Genomic DNA, 22,337 nt, shown 5'->3' on the forward strand with positions numbered 1-22,337 from the left:
TTCACTTTTATAAATGAGATATTGCGTGATAAATGCGTGACAACACATTGAATGAGTGTACTTAAAGTTGCACGTCCTTGGTTGTGATGTCATTAAAAGCCATGTTCTTTTCCAGCAAAAGAAAATCCGACAGCATTCCTTCGCAGTTTTCAAATTTGGTGTCATCAGAGCAGATATCAATATGCGAGTCTACCAGGTCAATCAGCCAACCACTCAGAAACACACCGTTACATCTTTTATTCAACAATAAACAAAATATACAGGGCCAGATAAAAGTACTGCAAAAGAAGGAAAAAAAAAAAAAGGAAACATCTTTGGTTCCTTTTCATGGTCATTGAAGTGGGTCCTTTCACCTGGACAATGGAAGAAATAAAGTATTCCATTTAAAGAATTCCATTTCTATTTAAGTGGTCACTATTCATTTATTTATTTATTTTTTTTTTACCAATCCTACGTATTAAGTAGAACAGAAGAATGAGGAGAAACGGGCATGATTGAGAGTGAAAGGATTCAGAAATGGAGTAAGTTTGGCCCCAGTTTTTCCCTTCCGTTTCCCCACTTGGCTCAGTCACCGCACTGTTTTTTTTTTTTTTTTAAAAAGCATCCGAGAGATGCAACATATGTTCAAAGTCAAACAACATGAGCAGCTTAACACACATGGTCCAAACGTAACCCCCCCCCTCCCCAAAAAAGGCCTTCTGCTGTGAGATATGACATTCTTACAGGACATCCATGCAGGAAAGTAGATTTAATGAATATACATTCTCAGCTAAGTGCTCGTCAGTTCAGACTGAATAAAACCAAGACGCAAGCGTTGCATAGAGGTACTTGAACATTCTCGTGTTAAAACCTGATTACAAGCTACTGCAGTTACCAGAATAAAGAGGAGTCAATCATGAACAGATATATCCCGCACATCCAAGCGCACCACGATCCAATGAAACAAGCTTACAGCGGTGGCTTTTAGATAGATAGAAGCAGATTTACGAAAGGAAATCAGCCACGAGCAACACAACTCAAAGAAGACTTGGTCATGAAAGTAAAACCACTGTAAATATTCTAAATAAAGATTTGTTTTCCTTACAGTGTGCTATGACAGAGGCTATGACTCGAAACAATAAATATAGACCCAAAAAACAAAGTTTTATGCGAACAAGAACAAAGAAAAAAAAGAAAATGTTTTGGACGTGACCTGAAACTGAAAAAGTGCTCATCACCACGCAAATCTAATCTGTGTGAAAGGTGAGGAAATTAAATCAAACTGAGGAAAACTTCTCAATCATGACGCAGAAGTGAAGGAAACAGACGTTACTGTTAAGACTTCATCTGAAAGACAAAACTTTGCTTTTAAACTATGGAACCCTTTCTGACCGAATGAAATAAGACGAACTGGAGACACGCACACACCAATCCATCCATCCATCCGTCCGTCCGTCATTCAACCTCAATAACTCCTCCTGCCATGGACCGGTTTGGCTTGTATCGTCCCATGCAGCTCATTAAAGCCTAATGCAGCATATGATTACACCCATTCCCATGTTCACCAATCGTGTAAATCTTAATTATTACAGGAAATTGGGTTTTTCCGAATATTTTCAAACGTTTTCGTGTTACTCGAACCTCACAGTGTAAATGTCAACACTATGACGGGTGACTCAGACCCTTGTTCTGTACTTTAGAAAGTCTGCAGAGCATGCTGGGAGGACACAAATTAACCCTTCAGTTAAAAGTTGATCAGATATTCTGTCTTCAGTAAGTAAAGGTGTGGCTATCCGATCTGCTGCATCCAGCAGAGGAGGAGCGGCTTGCAGGCTGGTGGCTTATCTTTTGGTGGCTTTGAAGGAGGGGAGTGTGAGCAGCGCTTCTTCATTCCTGCACAGGGACAGGCTGAGTGTTTGCCTCTTTTAAAGGGGCATCTGTGTCCAGCTGTGGGTCACAGTGGCAGGGGTGGGAGGAGGAGGAGGAGGAGGAGGAGGGTGTGTCGGGCGCAGGACAGGCGCTGGGCTCCAGCAGAGAGTCTGTGGGCGGAGGAGACGGGGAGTCAGTCCCTGGGTCTGAGGGGGAGGCTCCAGCAGCGCCGTCTTGTTGCCCGCTCAGGTTCTGGACCTTCTTGTTCAGCTCGTTTCGTTCAACTTTTAGCGCCCGCCGTAACTTCTCGAGCCGCTGGACTTTACCCTGAAGTGCATCAAACTCCCGATCCCGCACAGCTTTCTGTAGACACACACACACACACACACACACACACACACATTCTGAAAACTGAGCAGATGTGATTTACCAGCACACAATGACGAGCCTGCAGTATATCCACAGCTTATCAGCACCACCTGCTAACGTTCAGCAGTAAATCCTGTCACGACCTTTATTACGCTCAGTTGATCAAACAGATGTGCAGAGGTACAGCTGTACCATCATTCAGGATGATGTAGTTCCAGGTGCTGGTGCTAAATCGTACTGAAACCCAAAAGGCATTTAGTGGTTTTCCTCTTTTACTTGGGCTGCACAAACTGAAAGACGATCAAAGACTACGACCGTTTTGACAGAAAGTCGATGTTTTCAGATGTCTCCTTCTACTGGGAAACATTTCACTTCCAGCCAGCTCAGGCGCTGCCGACAGGAAACGGGCCGGATCCAAGTGTAGTGTGTGTGTGTGTGTGTGTGTGTGTGTGTGTGTGTGTGAGCACCACCTCCACTAACAAACAAATGAGTGTACTGCTAACGATTATTTACACCTTCAGTTATTCTCACATGACCCTGGAAACTCTGAGGCTTTTTGTTCTGGTGCTGTTAAGCTAATTCTTTATTTGTTTGGTTTTTTACTGCATCTTTTAATCTATTTAAGCTGGCAGAGATGAGCTCAGAAATCTTGTCTCGTGTATCATTTAGCTGTGTTCTGAACTTTCTAACGCTGGCCGCATGTTGCCCTCTCCACAACATATTCTATCTTTTATAAAGTCATACCGACCGACCTCTGTATTAAGCCCGATCCAAACATTTTTTCGGACCATTCTGGGTGCAATGTGACCAAATGTGATGACGAAAATGAAGCGCAGCAATGCTATCATGGAGAGAAATGAGAACACGGGCGCAGCTTCACCTCCTCAGCCATCTCCAGCAGAGCCTTGTTGCTGCTCTCCCACCTCGAGCGATACATCGCTGTCTCCTTCTCCAGCTTCTTGATCTTTTTAGTCATCTGCGAGCAAAAAGAAAACACGATGTATAAAATAAACCGAATCATGCCGTTCAAAACCCTGACAGCACCAGATGCACCCAACCTTCTCCATCTCCTGTTTGAAAGTGGTGAAGACTTCGTTGCTCTTGGACAAAGTCGTTTGAAACTCTTCAAACTTCTCCGTGTACAGCGACAACTGAGGGGAGGGGGGGCACACGACAAAACGATTTTGTTGCAGCAGAACAACAATCCCACTGAGATATAATGTGAGGAGTAAATTGTGAAGGAACCTGCTGTTTGAGGTGAACCTCCTGCTGCTTCATCAGCTCACACATCCTCTGAGACTCTACGGCTTCCTTCAGCAGCTGCAGACCAGAGCAAAAGACAAAAGAAGAAGGTAAATTATTAACTATTATTAACTATGTAACAAGTGTTTCTGCTACTTTGCGTATAAAACAGATTCTTACGAAGTCTTTCTCTCTCTCGTGCCGTTCCTCTGACTCCTTCAGCAGCTCCTGCGCCTGGTGCAGCTTTGCATCCACCAGCTGCTGCTGCAGGTCTTTGTGCTTCACCACTTTGTCGATGTGCTGGTGGGGTTGCACGGAGCCAGAGAGAGAAAAACAAAGCCATCCATTAAAAAAGCAAACAAACAGAAGAACAGATGTGATTCAAACAGAATGCAGATGTGGGGGGCTCACCTCTTCCCGCAGCTTGTACTGCTCGTAGAGCTTCTTGAGCTTCTCGGCCAGGTCCGTGTTCTCCTGTCGGAGGCTGGCGTTTCTCTCGTTGTGCTGCTCCATCTGAGTCTGGATGTCGTTCAGCGTCACCTGGAAATGAGAAGTCACCTCCTTCCTCTTCTCCTCCTCCAGCCGGGTCCTTTGTATCCCTTCCTCCTGCGGAGACAAAGACAAAATATTGAACACTGTGCCTCGCGCCCCACGCTTTAAACATACCAGCTGTCTAAAAATGTCCATGTTAAATACAGTGAAACTGCAGCAACTAGCTCTGTGCTCTCTCATACACATGGAAAAAGGATTTTTTCAGAGTGCTGTCCACTCTTTGAACAGCTGGCTGCTGCAGAATCGCCACCAGCCACTGGGTGCTGTACCTTCAGTGTGCGGTTGTGTCTCTGCAGCTCCCTGCAGAGGCTCTCCAGCTTGCTGCGGGCCAGGATGGCCTTGCTGTGCTCGTTCCTCAGGTTGTCCTTCTCCTGCACCAGCTGGCTCTGCTTCTTCTGCAGCACCCTCATCTGCTTCTGGGTGTTACGGTGCTCCTCCAGCTTGAAAAAAAACAAAAAAAAAACAGCATGTCCTTAGAGCTTCCATAGAAAGAGATTGCGACGTTCGTGGGACAGTTTTTAGGTGGGAAACGATCCACTTTGCAGCAGCTACTCACCAGCTCAGCATACTTCTTGCAGAGGCCAGCAAGCTTTTCGTCTGGGGTGCTCAGTGTGTTCAGAGTCTGCATCAGAAGGGTGATCTCTTTACCTGCATAAATAAGCAGAATTCAAACATAAAATAGTGTTGGTTAGTTGATGGAAACAATCAGAGACTTTAGATAACTGGTCCAAATGCTGTCGGAAGAGCCTTTAACCCTGTAAAATGCTGAATATTCTACGTATTCAACACAAGCTGCTGTCCATCTGCTTAACACAACGTGAACCCTGAGCACAGGTAAGCATTGTTCAGATGCAAAGTTTCTTCCCTCTGCTCTGCTGAGGTCTTTGCGGCAGTTTCCTCAGAGATCCTCAGTCAGCACTAGTCTCCTCCTTACCCAGACCCTTCACTTTCTTCTTCTCCTGAGCCTTCTTCTGCTCCTTCTCTGCCCCGTTGGCGCCGCCGTTGACCTTGCCTTCCCCTGGTTTGTGGCGCGCCCTCTCACTGGTCAACCCGTTAAGCACCGGGCTGTGTGACACGCCGTTGAGCAGGGCGCTGGCGTCGTCTGAGAGGGACTCCCGACAGTAGGTGCTGAGGATGTCCTCCAGCTGCCGGCTCAGCTCCTCGGCCATGTCACACTGAGACAGCGCGGCCTCTGCAACTGCACACGGAGAAAAGGGCTGAGTCTGGCGGCGTTTCCTCTCACAGTGAAACACGGCGAGAGGAGCGTTTTTTTTCTTTTCTTTTAATCAAGGTCTATTACGTGTACCGCAAGCTTTTAAAGCTCACTCAAAGTGGCTTTTTTTCTTTCCTAAAGAAAAACAAATGAGTATAAAGCCCGTGAGCTGGGATGACCTGTAAGTTTATTATATTCGACAGAACCAAATGCTAAACACACATTACGGGTCCGCACAAAGTTGAACAGGTTTCGAGATTCTAATAAACCTTTGCTGTCAGATGAAATCCAAAATCTAAAATGGAAGGTCGGCTTGTGCAGGGGATCAGCTTTTCGGCACCCGTCTCGCTACCAGATCTTGCATTCAGCCAAGCCTCTGGGGATCTGAAGCTCTGAAACTCTCTCAAAGTGCATCCACTCGGTCTGGAAGCAGTTAGTTTAGAGTGTGTGTGAATGTGAGAGGAGGCGCTGCACCAGGATCAGTTCTCCGGTCCTGTGTATCTACTGTGTGCTGTGTCCTCGGCAGCATGATCCAGTTCCTCCCAGGATGGTACCTTTTTCTCTCCTCTCCCGTTTCCGTCTCTTTTCTATGCGATTTGTGACCATTTCTACAAACCCTACAGCCAAACATAGCAGAGGGTAACCAGACGACAGCAACAGGCACAGGAAGTTGACGCTCCTGTCCCAACAAGCCACACAGCCCTCGGGTTTCCAATCCTACTCTGATACCTGAATCTGAACATCAGACCTCTGTCACTTGGAGACTACTGTCACCATTATTGCTGCTATTCTTGGGATAGTTTAGCACTACTTTGTCAGATATAGACACATTTTTACCTGTATTTGGATTCATACTTACTTAACACAGGACTGAAACCTGATTACCTACACTGGATCGGTCCCAACTCCATTGTGAATATATACTCCTTATTTTCCCACTTTTTGCTTGGGAGGCTGGCTGGCTAGTTAATAATACATTTGAGTGTTGTGTGACAAACTCAGGACACATTCATTACTCCTTTAAATTGACATAGGTTCACCAGACTGATCATGTGACTGTCCAGGTCCGTTTCTGCTTCTCGAAAAGAACCACGGTTGTGTGTGTGTGTGCGTGTGTGACAGAAACAGCAAGATAGTCAGAGAATTGAGCAAAAAAGGCGGTTTACCTCCACGTCCTCCCTCGGTGCTTTGTGAAGGTGTGTCAGTCCGGGGGCTCCGTGACTCAGACTCTTTGGGGCTCCGTGACTCAGACTCTTTGGGGCTGTTGCTGTCCGAGCTGTCTTTAGCTGCCGCAGGTGCAGGTGCCTCCATCTCTCCAGCTGTGGGGGGAGCGTCCTCGCCGCACTCTGTGGCGCACTCTTCCGTGTCTTGTTTTATCATATCTATTACTCTAAGCAGGAAGATAAAGCGGTGACATCGGGCTTACAGATAAGAAGGCTGAGCTGCAGGTCTAAAAGAACATTTGCCACACTCAGTCCCTGCTCTGCTGAAAAGATTCGTGCGCATGACGCGTTGAAAAACGAAATATTTCAAGGAGTTTAGGAGTTGGTACTACACTGCCTGTACTGCCGTTAATAACTTTGACGTATTACAAAGACTCATCCACTTAACAACACATTTCCTGCTAGGGGTCCCTTCAAGCATTTCCAGTACCCACGTAGCTTACCACACAGCTTTCACATTACCTTAGCTGGCACAAGCTAACGCTGGTTAGCCGCTACATGCAGCTAAATTGGCTTGAACGGCTGTTATCTGACTAGTGTTAGCTTGTGTACAAAGGGAAAAAAATACTAAAAACTGAGGCTGACTAAACATGTACGTGTTTCTGAACTTATACCCTGCCTTCATAAGTGATACACCCTTGTTTACCTTAAGGCTTCGGGAGGAAACAGCTAATAGGTCTATGAACTCCAGCTTTCGGTAACAGCGTGAGGATGGAGGAAAAAAATAACTTCCGGTCATAACTTTGCCTTCTGCTTCTTCTTTGTTACTTTTAACCGCAGCTCACTCCTAGCTCAGTATTTTGTCGCCATCTAGGGGATTAATAAATGATCAACGGTGGGGTTGTAAACCAAGTGAAAATTGTATAATTAAACTATATAAGCTATATAATCATTAGCTTAGACAAAGCATACAGTTTAAAATGAGAAACAGTAAGCAAACTGCCCAGAATTCCATTCCATTTCTTGATAAAGTTTGCGCTGGTTGATTTTTTTTAACCACAATTGAAAGTACTTTTTTTTTTTTTAGCTTCTCATCTCACCTGTTCAATACAGCAATATAGGAGTATACAGTGTATGGAAACGTCGTTGCCCTTGGGCCCACATGGTACTGCTCATAAACATATTTAAAAGGAGACTTATAAACTCATTTCTACAATGATGGGTTACACGAAGCAGACTTTAAGTTTTCTATAAGGACTAAAAGAAGTTGATGTTGGGCCCTCCCAATGCTCAGCATGAACTCACAAGGGCAAACACACTTGGGGACTTAGGATAAAAAAAATAGCCAACTTAAGTATCCCAAGAAAGCTGCAAATATTAGCTCTGCTGCAACCCATGCACAAATTTATAGATAATGTTTGGTCAAACTCGCATTATGTCAACTTTTCTCCCCTTTAAGAGCAAACCAGAATGGACTCAATGTACACATTTTGCTTTATTGCCTTCAACCATCAAGCTTTTAGTAACAATTAGCTTTCAACATTGTTCATTGTAACTTGTGTCAAATTCCCAAATGTGAAATCAACACAACTTAATGCTTCATGATCACTACTTTTCAGGGTCCTGTGATGCAGTCTGTATTCCCTAAAAATATACAAAATTAATGAAACCCCAATTGAACTTGATGCCAGCAAATAAATAAATAAATAAGACAAGAAGTTCCCAAAAGTCCAGCAGCTGGTCTCCTCAGTGTCCAGATGTTTACAGCCTGCTGTCAAAAGAAGACGGGATGCTACACTGTGGTAAACTGGTCCTGTCCCAACCTTTTTGAGAAATGTTGCTGCCATCAAATTCAGGATAATAAAATACTAAAATGCCTCACTATCGACATTTGATACGTTTTCTATGTCCTACTGGGACTGCAACGTTGGGTTTGTGAGATTCACAAAAAAAATTAAAATCCCTGCATCGCGAAGCCGTGGATATGGGATGGTATGTCGCTGCTGAACGCTGGGGTGGCGATGCTTGTGAAAAGCGTGAAATCCCCACCCTCACACCGCCGGCGTGTGCGCCTCCAACACATCCGACAAACAGGAACAAGAAGCCATATATGCATGAAAGGGTTGCAACATAACTTTATTTGTTTTGTACAGTATTTCCTCTGAACAATTCTTAAATTTAATATATTTTCTTTACATTTTTAATATTGTTGCAGTTTCTTGTACGCAGTTTCTCTCTTTTTTTTTTTTTTCTTTCCTCTTTTTCTAAATTCATGTTCATGTTTGTGTGTCATGTTCAGCTGAAGTGTATTAAGTTTCTCGTCACTCATTCATACCGTCGGTAAAGTCAAGTCGAGTCACAGTATAAGATGGGTAATTTGGAGCAAACGAAAAACCATAAACAAGAGAAGAGAAAATAAATAAGAGCAAAAAAGAAATGGGAGGACCAGAGCTGTGAATACATCAGGGCTGGTCACCGATGGCGTATGAAAAGTACTTTACAAACACGTAGCACTGTAAACATTTGTAGCGTAGACATTACTTGACCAAGCCAAGTGTGGCTTGAGATTTTGATAGAGACACCAACAAAGTCTAGGACGGAAGACAAGTCAGATTTGAGATATTTCGAGATGTCTGTTCACTCCCCTGTAGACAACAAGGTTCCTGATCACGCAGTCTGATTAGGACAAACTTGTACTTTAAACACCATTATCCAAAAATATAGCCCAGCGGATGGTGATCAGGAAAAGGATCAAGAAAAGCAGAAAAGGCTTGTATCTTTACCATTTTTCTATTCATCCTGTGACAAGTTTGATTGAGGCTTTTTTTTTTTCTTTTTCTTCTTCTTCTCCACTTCTCAGAAGTGATTAGAATTGCATCTGAATCCCTGTCAATGTATCAGAACATACATAGTTTAAATTATAATACTTTTTAATGTAAATCACTGCGCCTTTTCTGAAACCCAGATTTTAAACTTAGAAAAATGTCAAGCAGTCGTCTCTGTTCGCTCCACCCGGCGGAATGAGTCACCTGTGAGAGCGGGCGGCGGATCTTCATTTTGAGCAATGTTGATGCAATCTTATGGATTCAATTGTTTAGCAGATTTTTTTTTTTTAAAGAAAAGTTGAAATTTCGAGAGAAAAAGAGCGTTTTTCTCTCACAGAGGGAGAGGAACCGACAAACTGGAGCTTCCGCTGAAACGAAGCAAGTTAAAAACAGCTCAAAACCATTTCTCTGCTATGAAGCGATTGACTGCAGGCCTCCACCTAAAATGTAACAATCATTTACCTACAGCGTGAAACTACTTTTACAACAGTGAGAACCATCAAAAGGCTCACAGCAGGGACCATCGGATTAGTGAAAGAAGCTGGAAAAGACCAGCCGTCCCGTCCTCCCCCAGCCAAGACAATTGGACATCATCATTTAGGTGCCCCAGTAAAGAATGCCACTTTTCCCGGAGAAACAGTGGAAAATAATGTAACTTTAAAGATAAGGAAAATAGAGCAGCAATGTTTTGCACAAAAAACGTGTGCACATTCAAGTAAATAAAGATATAAAGAAATCATCTACAAGTCAAAGACAGAAACAAAAAGAACCTCCAGTCTTTGTTGGTCGGATTGGCACTTTAGTGAGCAGGAGTGCATTTTCGTTTTCAACGAATATAAAGATTCTTTCCTGGATGATGCAGTGATTTCTTTTCTCCCCCCCCCCCCCCTCTTTTCTTTTAAATATTGTAATTCTGGCATTATCTGCAGCCCGAGCACTAAATCGGTCTTGAAATCAACTTCAGTTCCAAAGAGCTGCTTTACACATCAGTCAGGTAGAGATAAGTTGTCATGGTTTGACCTCTCGTGTCAGTCGGGAATGCACATGTTCTATGGAGAATATCAAACTGTGTCCATTAACCCGTAAACCACTTCCAGCAGCACCCGGGTTTGTTTTTTTTTTTGTTTGTTTTTTTTTGGGGGGGGGGATCAAAACAGTTCCAATTATATCTGGTCAAAAGAAAGTTAACTCTGTTCACATTGATGTTGGGGTGGGGCTGCTTCAGTAATCCACAGAACAGGGGCTCCCAGACTCTGACTGGGACATAAGTCTTGATAGAGTCGATCAACCTCTCCCTCACACGGTGCCTGTCAGTCAAACATCACACAGGTCTGCTTCTCCCACAAAGCCTCAACACTGACCCCCCCATCAGAGGCAGAACCAGCCTGTGATCAGGGTTTATTCAAACCACCATTAAGTCCCGTGGCTAGAAACAACAAAAGAGAAAAGTTTCCATAAGCTGCTTCCGACTTTGTCTCGATCAAAACAAAAAAGAAAAAAAAATCCCAACGATAACAGAACCGAGGGGAAACATTCCTGTAACTAGAGAAAAATCAAGAAAACCTCCGTTTTCCAGGAAAAAAATAAAATAAAATGTAAGCCACTTTTTATTCAATCCAAAGATTATGGAAACTCATTTCTTGCTACTAGCCACTCATCTGTGTGTACAGTGTCTGCTGGTGTTGTATGCAAGTGTGCATGAAGTGTGCGCAAATATATATTCATATATAATGCAAATACATCAAAATCCAAATATATGTCCATACTTGAATTTTTGTTGCAGTTAGGCTCGTCACTCATCTGAGATATATCCCCGGCCAAATTTCTGGCTGCTCTTCGGCCCGCGATGGGACACGGAGGCGGAGAATTAGGCTATTTACATCTGCACCCCGACACATCACAACGGACCCGTGCGAAAATCATTAGCGCTTCTTATTTCCATTCCTCAAAGATATAGTGATATAGAATGCCATAGGTTATTTATCAAGTCTACCACTATACAAAACACCAACATGGTCACTACACTATCACTACTCACACCACCACAAATCGTTGCATAACGGCCCAGTTTCTGCCCTGAACCCCCGATGCGGTGTGCAAAGATCACCTCGCAGTGGTTCTTCAAACTGTTTTCCATCAGCTGCTCGCGTTCGGCCAGGGATACTCAGTGACTGCAGGCAGGATAATATAACACCATGCAAAAACCCTGCCACATACAAGTGGGGAGGGGCGGGGCACAGGGCGGAGCTAGCCAGCAGAAACACCTTTACACTTTGTTTTTTTTTGTGTCCATCACTGCAAGAAGCATCCAACCTTACTTTTAGCATCTGAGATCCATTGAATGTAGCTAAATATAAAAATAAGTTTTGTTGCTGCTGCTGGCTCTTCTCCCTGACCCCTCCCCCCTCCAAACTATGCCTCATTTAACTCAATAGTTAGAGCACTTCATAATTCAGATGTATTCTTATTAATAACACAGCACACGACGAACATTGGATCTCTAACTATTCCACCCTTGAAGCCTGGATTTTTTTTTGTTTATTTTTTTTGTGTTTTTTCCCTTCTGTTTGGAGTAAGAATTCCTCCGAAATCCCAACACCTTCACCAGTACCCCACTCAGAGCCCTTCCAAAGTTCGTATTATTCTGTTTTTTTCCTAAACTTACACGCTAATTTCCACCCTTTTCCCGCCCACCCAAATATTTGTCCCAAACCCCCCCCACCCCAAAAAAAACATATGAGTCACCTCTTGGCTTGTGCAGCAGATTTAGATCAACCCGAAGCAAAACAATCAGGGTGTTCTCTTTGTAGAAAACCAAGCATGTTCCGTTAGAAGAAAAGAAAAGGAAGAACAAAAACAGAGCAGATAAATAAAGGTCGGGGAGAACTTAATTATTCAACTAAAAAAAAAAAAAGGGGAGAAAAGTTGCAGTTATTTTTGTTGAATTGCACAAAGTCAAACTGACATCAAGAGCTGGGCATACTTCACCTCACGCACCCCGGTCTACAAACTCTGCAAGGGGAGGGGGGGCATGTGTAATCCAGGAAATAGGAATGTCCCATTGAAAAAGAGATGGACTTGACAACTTCAACCAAGAAAAAACACTGTTACTGTCAATGAGGGGATGAAGGATTTCTCAAATGGCAGGAGGATGTCTGTGTGCCGGGGTGGGCTGACACTTTGGGTTATGAGGTGATCGGTTCTCCTGCTAAGTGTAACAGAGTTGGTGTGACATGCCCCAACTGACCAGGAAAAAAATTAATCAAAAGTCTACCCTGTGAGAAGTCAGTTGGCTGGTCGGAAAGAATGAAGACAGAGGGAGATTTTCGGCTGGAGATGGTGACAGTTTTAGCTTTCCTCCAAATAGTGGGTGTGTGTGTGTGCTTGCTGTGATCAGGGAGTGTGTGTGGGGGGGGGGGCATGATGGTGCATGACTCAGGCAACTAGGGGTCCCCCAGGAAATGGGAAGGTCTAGGAGGGGTAAGTGGTGTATTTCAGGAGAGAGGAGCGCCGTCTTATAGCTGGAAGCCCTCCATGGGAGCCTCCTGCTGGGGGAACAGGAACTGCTGGTTGGCCTGGTCCACCTGAGGGGCTAGACTGCTGTCCTCATCCTCCACCCCAAAGTAGTGCTCAATGAGGTCAAAGGCCTTCTGGTAGATCTCTTGGTTGTCGTGGCTCTGGAGGAACTCAATCTTGTCAAGACCTGAAAAAAAAACAAACAAGTGATGTTGGATTAAAGAACGGTTATCAACAGAGAGTTGATAAACCAGCAGCTCTGACCCTGCCGACTCCGGCTAAAAGGAAGTCATACCTACAACTGTCCAGTTAGTGCCATTCACACAGAAACTCCTCTGGTATCATTGCATTTCTTATGGGGTTTCCAAACAGAACAGACATGTTCACACATGGCATAAAAATGCTAAACTTAACTCCCAAAGTTCCCACCAGGACGACTCAAAGCAAACAGGAGAAGCACAGCAGGGATTAACACGTTTCAGCCGCCAACATGCTCCCCAACCCGAAATGATGCGGTTCCAGTAGAACCCACAGAACTGTTCAATGCATGTAGCCTGAAGGAAACAGCTGATCAGAGAGGCTTATCGTTTAAAAAAGCTTCAGAACACAGAGACTGGACTCTGTTCCGGAGTGACTGGAGCGTCAGAGTTAGAGGAGCAGAGGATGAAGTGCTGCACCCATCGTGCCTACAGCACCAAGGTTTGGTTCAGCAATGTTCCCAAAAGAAGAGAGCTGCTGACAACCCGAATACACTGAATGACCAGGTTCACTCAATAGATGTATCTGCTTTTAGGACCAGGCTGATGTACCGTCGGTCATACCTCAGACATGCATGTGTTTGTGTGGCTCTCACAGTACCGTAGGCTTCTTCAATCAGGCTGCAGTAAGGATTAACGCCGGTGCCGTTGTTCTCCTGCTTGGCCTCCTGCTCGCCGAGCCTCAGGATGTTTTCTAACCCGTTGAGAGCGACCTGAACGATCTTGGAGTCCATCACGGTCAGCAGATCACACAGGGGTTTGATGCAGCCCAGGTTCACCAGATACCTGAAAGCAAACACACGAGACGGATGTCTGGCAGGAAGATGAGGATTTTCAGACTGAGGTTTAGATTCTGTTTCCCTTGAACCAGATCAGCTTGCACTGCACAGCTTTACTCAGCTGTATAACTCCTCACTATTCTGGGGGCTCTAGTCTAAAACTTCAAGCAACTCAAAAACACATTGTTGAAATTAACGCTTCCAATCATCGCCTGTTTTATCACTGAAGAACTTCCAACAACCCATTCAGTAAGATGACCCTAAAAATCTGGTTATTAACCTTCTGAATCAGGACATGAACTAAAAGGAAATCTCATTATTCAATGAATGGACGACAGAAGACGCCGCTCTCACCTGATCTGCTCTGGTGTTCCTCCAGAGGTAGCATTGGTGATGGCCCAGGCAGCTTCTTTCCTGGTCCGGAATTCAGCTTTCTGTAGGATGTCGATCAGCACTGGAAAGATGTTGGCATCAATAACAGTCTGTGGAGAGGGACGATAGAGGAGATCAGGGAAAAGCAGCTTCAGTATGGTTAGGGAACCTTTAACACAGAAATCAATCCAACAACGGATGCTACGCTGTATCCAAGGCACAGCCTTGGAATGTGGGGGGGAAAAAAAAAAAGAGAACTGAACTAATGTCGAGTAAACCTGTTTTTCAAGAATATTTCATCTAAAAAGTGAAAGAAAACATTACCAAAGTCAATAAGGCTGCATTAACCAGAGCTGCCAGTCACTGTAAGTGTCTGTTTGCACTTCAGTATCACTGAAACAAAATGCATCTGGAGCAAAGACGCTGACGATAAAACATTTAAAAGCAGTATCTGATGGAACTACTGACGGACGTAAATAAAAAGACTGCGAAATAAAGGAGGGTGCCTCCTTATCGGTTATCTACTCGGTTTGTTCGTCACCTGTATTTGTGCTCGGTTGCCTGCTGTGATGTTCGAGATGGTCCAGCATGCTTCTTTGCGAATGGACTCTTTAGCACTGCTGAGGAGGTGCAGCAGGCAGGGCAGGGCTGAGCAGTTCAACACCACCTGAACACAACAAAGCACCGAGGTTAGGCCTTACAAGCCATTAACCCGCAAACTGCACATTTATCCTTCTATTGTTGAAGTTTGGAGTCTCTTCACAACAATCTGCACTCGCCATTAAGTATCTAAACGTCTGATCTTTTCCTCAAGTCACGAGCCTGTTCGACAGGTGCAGCCAGCTCTACGACATGAACTCACCTGCGTTTGAATGTCATCGCCAGTGACAATGTTTCCCACAGCTCTCAAGGCAGGGGAGGCCACCTTATAGTCAGTGTGCCTGCAGAGAGGAGGGTTTAATAAAGTGGGAATTTCAAGAATGCCACGGGTCAAATTCAGCATGACGGAAACAAGAAGTTAAAGCCTAAACTTACATGAGTAGTTCCACGAGGCGCCTGCAGACACCAGAGTCAATGACAGCCTGGATCTTGTCATTGGGGCCATCCGAGAGGTAGGAGAGAGCCCAGCAGGCATCTGCCAGCAAGTCTGGGTCACTGCTAAATAAGAGTCTGGACAGTACTGGCAGACAAGGTGAAACCTAGACAGCACAAACAGAATACATATTTATGACCAGAAATCACCCAGACACATGAAGTCAGAAAGGCTCGGGCAACTAAGAGCCAAGGAGAGAAGCAGTTGGGCTCCATGTGATTTCTCCAAGTTCAAATGCTCCAAATGCATCAGTCTCGCTCACTAAAAATATCCAAGAGCAATTTCTGTAGACTGAAAACTGGCATTCTGACCACAAACTTTAGCTAAATGCCTGCTTAGTCATCCTGTTTGAGACAGCATCACATACCTCACCCTAACTGTGCTTTCACAGCAGTTAAATAATTCCTTTCCCTCTAGAATAAAGTTATTTTCAATCTCTTGTAAGTATCAGCTGTGACTTCTTGCCTTGTCAACCAGAAATGTAACCATCTGTATCTTTGGGAGTGTTTATCTTCCCCCTTTTAATGTCACTATGTGGAGCTCATCGACTAAAAAGCTAATTCCATGTAAATGTTACCTTTTCAAAAGCAGGTGGAGGGTTTTTTCCTCTACAGAGATTAGACAGAGCCCACACTGCATTTCTAGTCATGGTCAGTCTAGTGGATTTGGTCAGAAGCCTGTAAAGCAAACAAAACCAAAGACCCAGGAGATGAGATCATAACAGAGGAATGGAACCTTTATATAAAAAGGTAACAAACAAGACGAATAAATGAATTAACTTACATTAATAGAGGTGGAAGGATGTTACAGTTCAGCACAAAGTCCCTGCATACGGCACTATCCCCTGCAATATTACCCAAGGCCCACACAGCCTGAGGAAAAAGTAACAAGCAAGGGAATTTCACATGATATGGAACACTGAGACAAACACACGGACACACTTTGTTACACGAATTAAACTCTAAAGCCGTTACTTGCTCTTGGACGTCCTCAAAGTCCGAGTTAAGAAGTTCTATGAAGATGGGCACAGCTCCGGCCTCAATAACCGTCTTAGTCTGCTGGGACGTTCCTGACGCTATGTTGGTCAGAGCCCAAGCGGCTTCGAACTGCAGGTGGCACGAAATGGGGCAGAAGCAAGTAAGATTTAAAGATGTTTTACCATGCAACTTTTCAGCCATATAGTAACAGATGAGGAGAAAGCTTAGAATCATTGCTGCTATGCTGGATCAGCTAAACCTTTGAATCTGAATTCTTTAGATTTGTGAGCCATTCCAGCACTGTCTGGTTTTATTTCTTTATTTTTATTTATTTAAAACGGGACCACAGCTAATAAGGATCCATTTAAGTTCAAATCCTTTGGTGGCCTGCAGGTTTCATTCATTACAGTTTGAACAGGACAATGTTTCCATCGACTGACCTGTAGTGTGCAGTTGACGCTCTTCTTCAGGAACTCAACAAACCTCTCCACGACTCCAGCTGTATTTATGACTTCATCGATTGGTGGGTTCGGCTCTGAGATGAGCGGCGAAGAAAAATCACACGCAGGCATTTCATTTAGTCTGCAAAACTCCCACGACCATTACAGCTCTTATGTAGCATCAATGTGAATACACGAAACCCCAATCAGTACCTTTGGAAAGTAGTTTTCTGAACTTTTGTGTTGTGGCAAGCTGAAGCTCTGGGTCCTCTGAAAAAAGCATCTCAACCATGTCTCTGGTAATAACCCCTTCCTGTAAGCAAACGCGCACAATCCAGTCAGCACAAACGTCACTCTTCTAAAACCACAGGTTTGGAAACGAGACAGACACCAACAACAACAAAAGCAGCCAAAATAAACCCTCAGCTGGTCGCGTTAGCAGGACCGTCTCTTTGTCCGTGCTGCTTAAAAAGCACCAAAAGAAAAGAAAGACACTCACTGTTACTGTAGAGGTGAGGTACGAGTCCACCAGCGGACTCTCAAACATGGCTTCCTCTTCGTTGAGAACGTCCACATTTCTCCTCTTGAAAAGCTGCGATTGTGAAATGGTGAGAGTGCATCGTCAAAAAAAGCCAGCATCTCATCATCACTCACAGATGCCAAAGACATGAAATCGTGTGAAAAGAAAGTATATCATCTTTCAATCCTAAGCTTTTTCATAGCAGGACATTATAAAAAAAAAACTTAATTATCTGGGGCTTACAAGGTCTTCAAATTGATTAAATACAACACACGTGAGATATTAAACTTTGTCAGTAACAATAACAAAGTCATAAAACAAAGTCACAATAAGTAATCATTTTCTGTATAATGCTACCAGTGTCACATCAATGTGGAGACGTTTTGGCCCACTGCTCTTTAAAGTGCCAATCACATTATTTCTACCAGGCTGAGGTCTGGACTTTAACTGGACCACTGCAGCACCTTGATTCATTTCTTCTTCAGATATTCTGCTGTAGATCTGCTGCTGTGTTTTGGATCATTGTCCTGCTGATGACCCAGTTTCAGCCCAGCTTTATCTGTCAGACAGATGGCCTCACATCTGACTCTAGAATACTTTGGTATCCAGAGGAGTTCATGGTGGACTCAATGACTGCAAGGTTCCCAGGTCCTGTGGCTGCAGAACAAGCCCAAATCATCAGCCCTCCACCACCGTGCTCAACCGTTGGTCTGAGGTGTTTGTGCTGATATGCTGTGTTTGGTTTCCTCCGAACGTGCTGCTGTGCATTATGACCAAACATCTCCCCTTTGGTCTCATCTGTCCAAAGGACATTGTTCCAGAAGTCTTGCGGTCTGCTCTGACAACTTTGCAAACCTGAGGGCTGGTGTTCACATAATGCTTTTTCTTCCTGAGCGAGCACAAGCAGCCGCATGTGTCCGCCTTGGGCAAAAAGTTTTTCACGCAGCAGGATTTTTCAAAGAGCCGCTCTTAGTGCACAAAGCTGAAAATCTCTTAACCTCTCAGAAAGGCACCAGTGTTATCACAGCAGCTTTAATACAGGTAACTCTAAGTGTTGACAGTAATAACATTAATAATGATGTGATGCTGAAATAAAAATAAGTCACGGTCTGTCCCACAGGAGACAACAGATTACTCCGAAATAATTTAAGTAAGTCTCCTCAAACCCCCTGAAAATGACCCCTCGTTTAAACTAAAACAGTCCTGCAACTGTGCTCCAGTATGCCTAGCACTTGTACAAGATTAGGATATTTAATGTGCTGCTGTTTCCGATGTCCTGTGTCATTCACTGACCTCTCCTTGCACTACGGCTGTCAGAATGAGTTGTGACAGACTCGACTGTTGTTAATTCAAGTGCAAGCTTCCAATGTTTGATGGTCATGGAGGAACAAAATATGTTAAATATTAGACGGACAAATAGATAAAACAAAGGGATAAAGCTGGTTAACAAACAGCAGTTATAGTGGAGATGGAGGCGAAATACAGTAGAGATATTGCTGTCATGGAAAAAGCACACAAAAAAACCCCCAAAAAACCCCACCAAGAACTACTCCCTTGATAAATTTGCCAGTAGGCAGCGCTTCCCAGCGTTTGGCCAGCACTGTGTGGACACTGATCCTAAGCTGTGCTGCCATGTTCTTTTTAGAGAGAAGAGGCTTTCTCCTGCAACCCTTCCAAACAAGCTACACTTGTTCTGTATTTTTCTAATTGTGTTGTCATGAACTTTTACATTTAACTTGCTAACTGAGGCTGACTCTTGGGTTTTTTAAAGTTCACCCGAGCATTCCTCTGATTTTGGTAGAATGACGGACTGCAAATCATTTGAAAATGACTTTACAACCTTTCCCAGATTGTTGTGCAGCAACAATTGCTTCTCAAAGATCATTTCTGATGTCTTTCCTCCTTGGCATTGTGTTAACACACGCCTGAATGCTCCAGACCAGCAAACTGACAAAACTCCTGCAACTACAGGTTAGAAACTACAGAGGTGCTCACATTTACTGATGATCAGTTAATCAAATGTATCTGATGAGCAGCATCTGGCTGCGACTGAACGCATTCATTTCAGTAAAAGCAGTTAATGTGCATTCAGTTTTTCACACACTGCTTTGGCTTTTTTGTTTGTTTGTTTTGTTGTTTTTACAAATAATGATGGTACGATGTAATTTATCTTGAATTTCATCTGAGGTTGCATTTGACTGATTTGAAGAGTGGGTAACAAATATATATATTTTTTTCAATCCATGTCCTGATGTCCAAACAGGGATGTGGAATGAAGGATGGAGAAGCTTTGACGTTGTGTCATACCTGCTGTTCTCGTTTCTGTTTCCTGAGTTGGATGCCCTCCTCTTCTCTTCTGCGCCTCATCTCCTCTGGATTCAGTGCTTTGTTCTTGTAGCGGTTCATCCTGTAGTTATCCTTGGCCGGACTGGCTGACGGCTCTGCTGGTCCACACACACACACAAACACATCCATATCACAGTCAAGCAAAACAGGAAACAAACGTATGCATTGGCCTCATCTGAGATGAGCTGCATGAGGGTATCATGAGCAGGGAAATATAAGTTAACATGTGACAGATTAAGTTTGCATTCATTTCCCCTGCCATCTCTAATAAAAGGTCATGATGAAGAAACAGCATGCACATCGTCTATATATAAAAATGGTATAAATACTAGCTTCAAAAAGCCTGACAACACAGCCTAAAAATACACATACACGCAAACACACAGCTAAGCTATTCATCAACCAGTCAACTGGTGGCCTGAACAAACGTATTTATTCAGTAGAGTTAATTCGCAGAGTTAGCATAAATCGGAGCCCACACAGGACAGACTGCCCAGCTTTTGTGCAGTCATCCAACAGCACAGGGCACCGGCCATATCCCTGAGTCACCGAGGGGATCCAGGGGAGCAAAAGAGAGGTGGGGGGCAACTACAAAGAAACCTGCCACCACCGCAGATTGGTGCCAACCTTCTGTGCCAAAAGCCTTCTGATGCATCAGCAGGAGGTTTTGAAGTTAAATGTTAGAGGAAGCACTTGAAATTGAGGTCATGTTATGGTTTGAGGACATTAGCACAAGCAGCCATGTGAAAAGCTTACACGTGTGTAATGTATACAGATGGTGCAGCTCCAGGGGTGGACAAACACAGGTTGCAGCTAATTGTTCTCATTTCTCTGTGATGTTAGTTGGATTATGCCGTCTGTTGAGTCCAAGGCCTGTGAGCTGTTTAGGCTTGGTGGAACAAAAATAGCGTGGTGTCATTTAAGAGGAAACCCTTCCGGCAGTAGGAAGTCAAAGCCGAATGGTGGTAGCTGTAAAGAAGAGTCTGGCGACTTGATAAAGTGAAATAAAAAATAAATCGTGCGTGCACCTCCTCCTGGTGTCAACACACTATGCTTAAGCCCATGTAGAAAGCTAATGAAAAGTACAGCACAACTCCCAATTGTGGAATGAACAAAACTTCTAAGAATGAATCTAAAAATGCATACATATCAGCAACAGAGCAGCTTTATTATTTAGAATGACTCATTGATGCACAACATCCTACTTTAGTGATAAGACGAGTTTTATAACAAGTCATTTCAGATATTGAAAACAAATAGAAACATGGTTGAAACAGGCGTCCAATAGAATTAATACTATAACGACCAGAAGTCTGAGATCCAGCATCATTTTTGGACCATTACTATCCAACAAGCTCACTGAATTGAAATGGTATTTGACAGAATGCATATCGACTGTCCCCGCCCTCCTATCATTCATCCTTTACAGCAGCAACTTACCAGCAACGCTGCTGTAAAGTGCAAACATGTGAATATTCCTGTGCGGGAATGGCCTGGAAAACACGGGACCACTAATGCCACAGTATCGGTACACTCCAACCCAAAGGCTGACAAGGTCTAACAATTCTGCGCTCGATAACGCTTTCATTGTAGCAATTGTCATTTTTTTTCGTACAGATGTTGTCAGCTCAGTGGTTTTACACGCCACTGACCACCTATCCAAAAGCTGAATTACAACGAATTCCTTAAAATGGTATCATCGTTGTTGTGTAACTGGGTTTGTAGAGTGAGGCTAAATAACAGGGCTAAGACAGCTATGCTAACGTATGTGCTAGCCGCTGCGCAAGCGATCTGGAAATCTGCACCTATAACTTCTATCCTTAAACGGAGTAAATCGTTTCAAACTTGTACTGAGTCGCTGAAAGACCTTTGTTAAGTTGCACACAAATACCAGAATAACAGCAACAAACCGTTCTAACTATACACATTTGACAAAATTAGCACTGGAATGCCCCTAAACAGCTTGCTAGCGCTGTCACTCACTATATATTGATATACACAAACACCGGTGTCTAAGTGATTAACAAAGTGTTACGTTGAAGTTATAGCCCAATATATTTACAAATCTAATGATAACTTTGGCCAAAACCCTGCACGCGTGTTTAACCTTGTAGAGAACGAGACAGCGCGGCGCTAACGTAGTTAGCAGTAAACCAAGTTTCCTTCAAGTTAGCTCACAAATAGCACCAGTTGTTTACTGGGGTTAAAATTAACTGAATACGCCGCCTTTGAAATATAATGACTGTCAAAACGCTGTATCAAAACCAAATAAGTATCAGTGTGAAAAATAGAACGTGAACAGGGGCAAAAACAACTGTTCAACTATTTAACTGCGTACGGACGCAACGTTACCAAGCTACATAGCTAATAAGTTAGCTAACTAGCTAAACAACAGTGACGGGATCATTTCACAATCATTACTTCAGAGGACACAAAATAACTTCAAACTTCCAAACGTACACATACTCTCTCATTTTGTCAAACAACTTACCCATTGTGACCTATGTGTTTTGAGGATGTCAAGCTGTGACGATGTAAATTTATTTCAAATCCTTGCCCACTGCTAGCTCTCCAGAAATTGCTCTGGTAAGCAATATGTCTGCCGGAGACGGAAACGTCAAAATATAACACCTACTCCCTGCCACCAGAGGACGCCGTAGCCTCACAGAACACTTATGCTTACATTTCCCCGCCATCAGAAAAATTAGCAACGTTTTCCCCAAATGTGACGAATATGGCTCGGTTTCGCTAATATTTTGAGAACCACATTAAACAGGAGTCAGGAAACACAGCCTCATCTGCATCGATTTAACGTGAAATTGTCC

At 43.7% G+C, this 22,337-nt stretch overlaps 3 protein-coding genes across 5 annotated transcripts in view; 1 reads left to right on the forward strand and 2 right to left on the reverse strand.

Moving 5' to 3' along the window:
• hdac1 (histone deacetylase 1) overlaps positions 1–22,337 on the forward strand; it is a 254,786-nt gene that overhangs the window by 9,696 nt on the left and 222,753 nt on the right. The gene's annotated exons all lie outside the window — the stretch shown is intronic.
• On the reverse strand, positions 223–7,201 carry txlna (taxilin alpha). Of its 2 annotated transcripts, XM_072370384.1 has the most exons (11): positions 7,094–7,201; positions 6,391–6,614; positions 4,946–5,209; positions 4,568–4,659; positions 4,281–4,451; positions 3,871–4,065; positions 3,640–3,759; positions 3,463–3,537; positions 3,276–3,368; positions 3,098–3,193; positions 223–2,211 (listed from the first exon to the last, which is right to left on the reverse strand). In XM_072370384.1, exons 2-11 carry the CDS (start codon positions 6,602–6,604, stop codon positions 1,867–1,869), a joined length of 1,665 nt encoding a protein of 554 aa, XP_072226485.1. In that variant the 5' UTR covers positions 6,605–6,614; positions 7,094–7,201; the 3' UTR covers positions 223–1,866. The 2 variants fall into 2 exon arrangements, with proteins under 2 accessions (XP_072226485.1, XP_072226486.1); XM_072370385.1 differs by lacking the exon at positions 4,946–5,209 and having other exon boundaries at positions 7,094–7,200.
• On the reverse strand, positions 8,647–22,122 carry kpna6 (karyopherin alpha 6 (importin alpha 7)). Of its 2 annotated transcripts, none has more exons than XM_072370387.1 (14): positions 22,004–22,122; positions 19,474–19,607; positions 17,146–17,238; positions 16,860–16,959; positions 16,647–16,741; positions 16,204–16,335; positions 16,013–16,101; positions 15,807–15,906; positions 15,172–15,335; positions 14,999–15,077; positions 14,678–14,803; positions 14,119–14,246; positions 13,587–13,771; positions 8,647–12,915 (listed from the first exon to the last, which is right to left on the reverse strand). In XM_072370387.1, exons 1-14 carry the CDS (start codon positions 22,005–22,007, stop codon positions 12,728–12,730), a joined length of 1,617 nt encoding a protein of 538 aa, XP_072226488.1. In that variant the 5' UTR covers positions 22,008–22,122; the 3' UTR covers positions 8,647–12,727. The 2 variants fall into 2 exon arrangements, with proteins under 2 accessions (XP_072226488.1, XP_072226487.1); XM_072370386.1 differs by having other exon boundaries at positions 19,474–19,610.

This window comes from Leuresthes tenuis, unplaced genomic scaffold (genome assembly GCF_036924035.1).
Source record: "Leuresthes tenuis unplaced genomic scaffold, fLeuTen1.0.hap1 SCAF_18, whole genome shotgun sequence".
Lineage (NCBI taxonomy): Eukaryota > Metazoa > Chordata > Actinopteri > Atheriniformes > Atherinopsidae > Leuresthes > Leuresthes tenuis.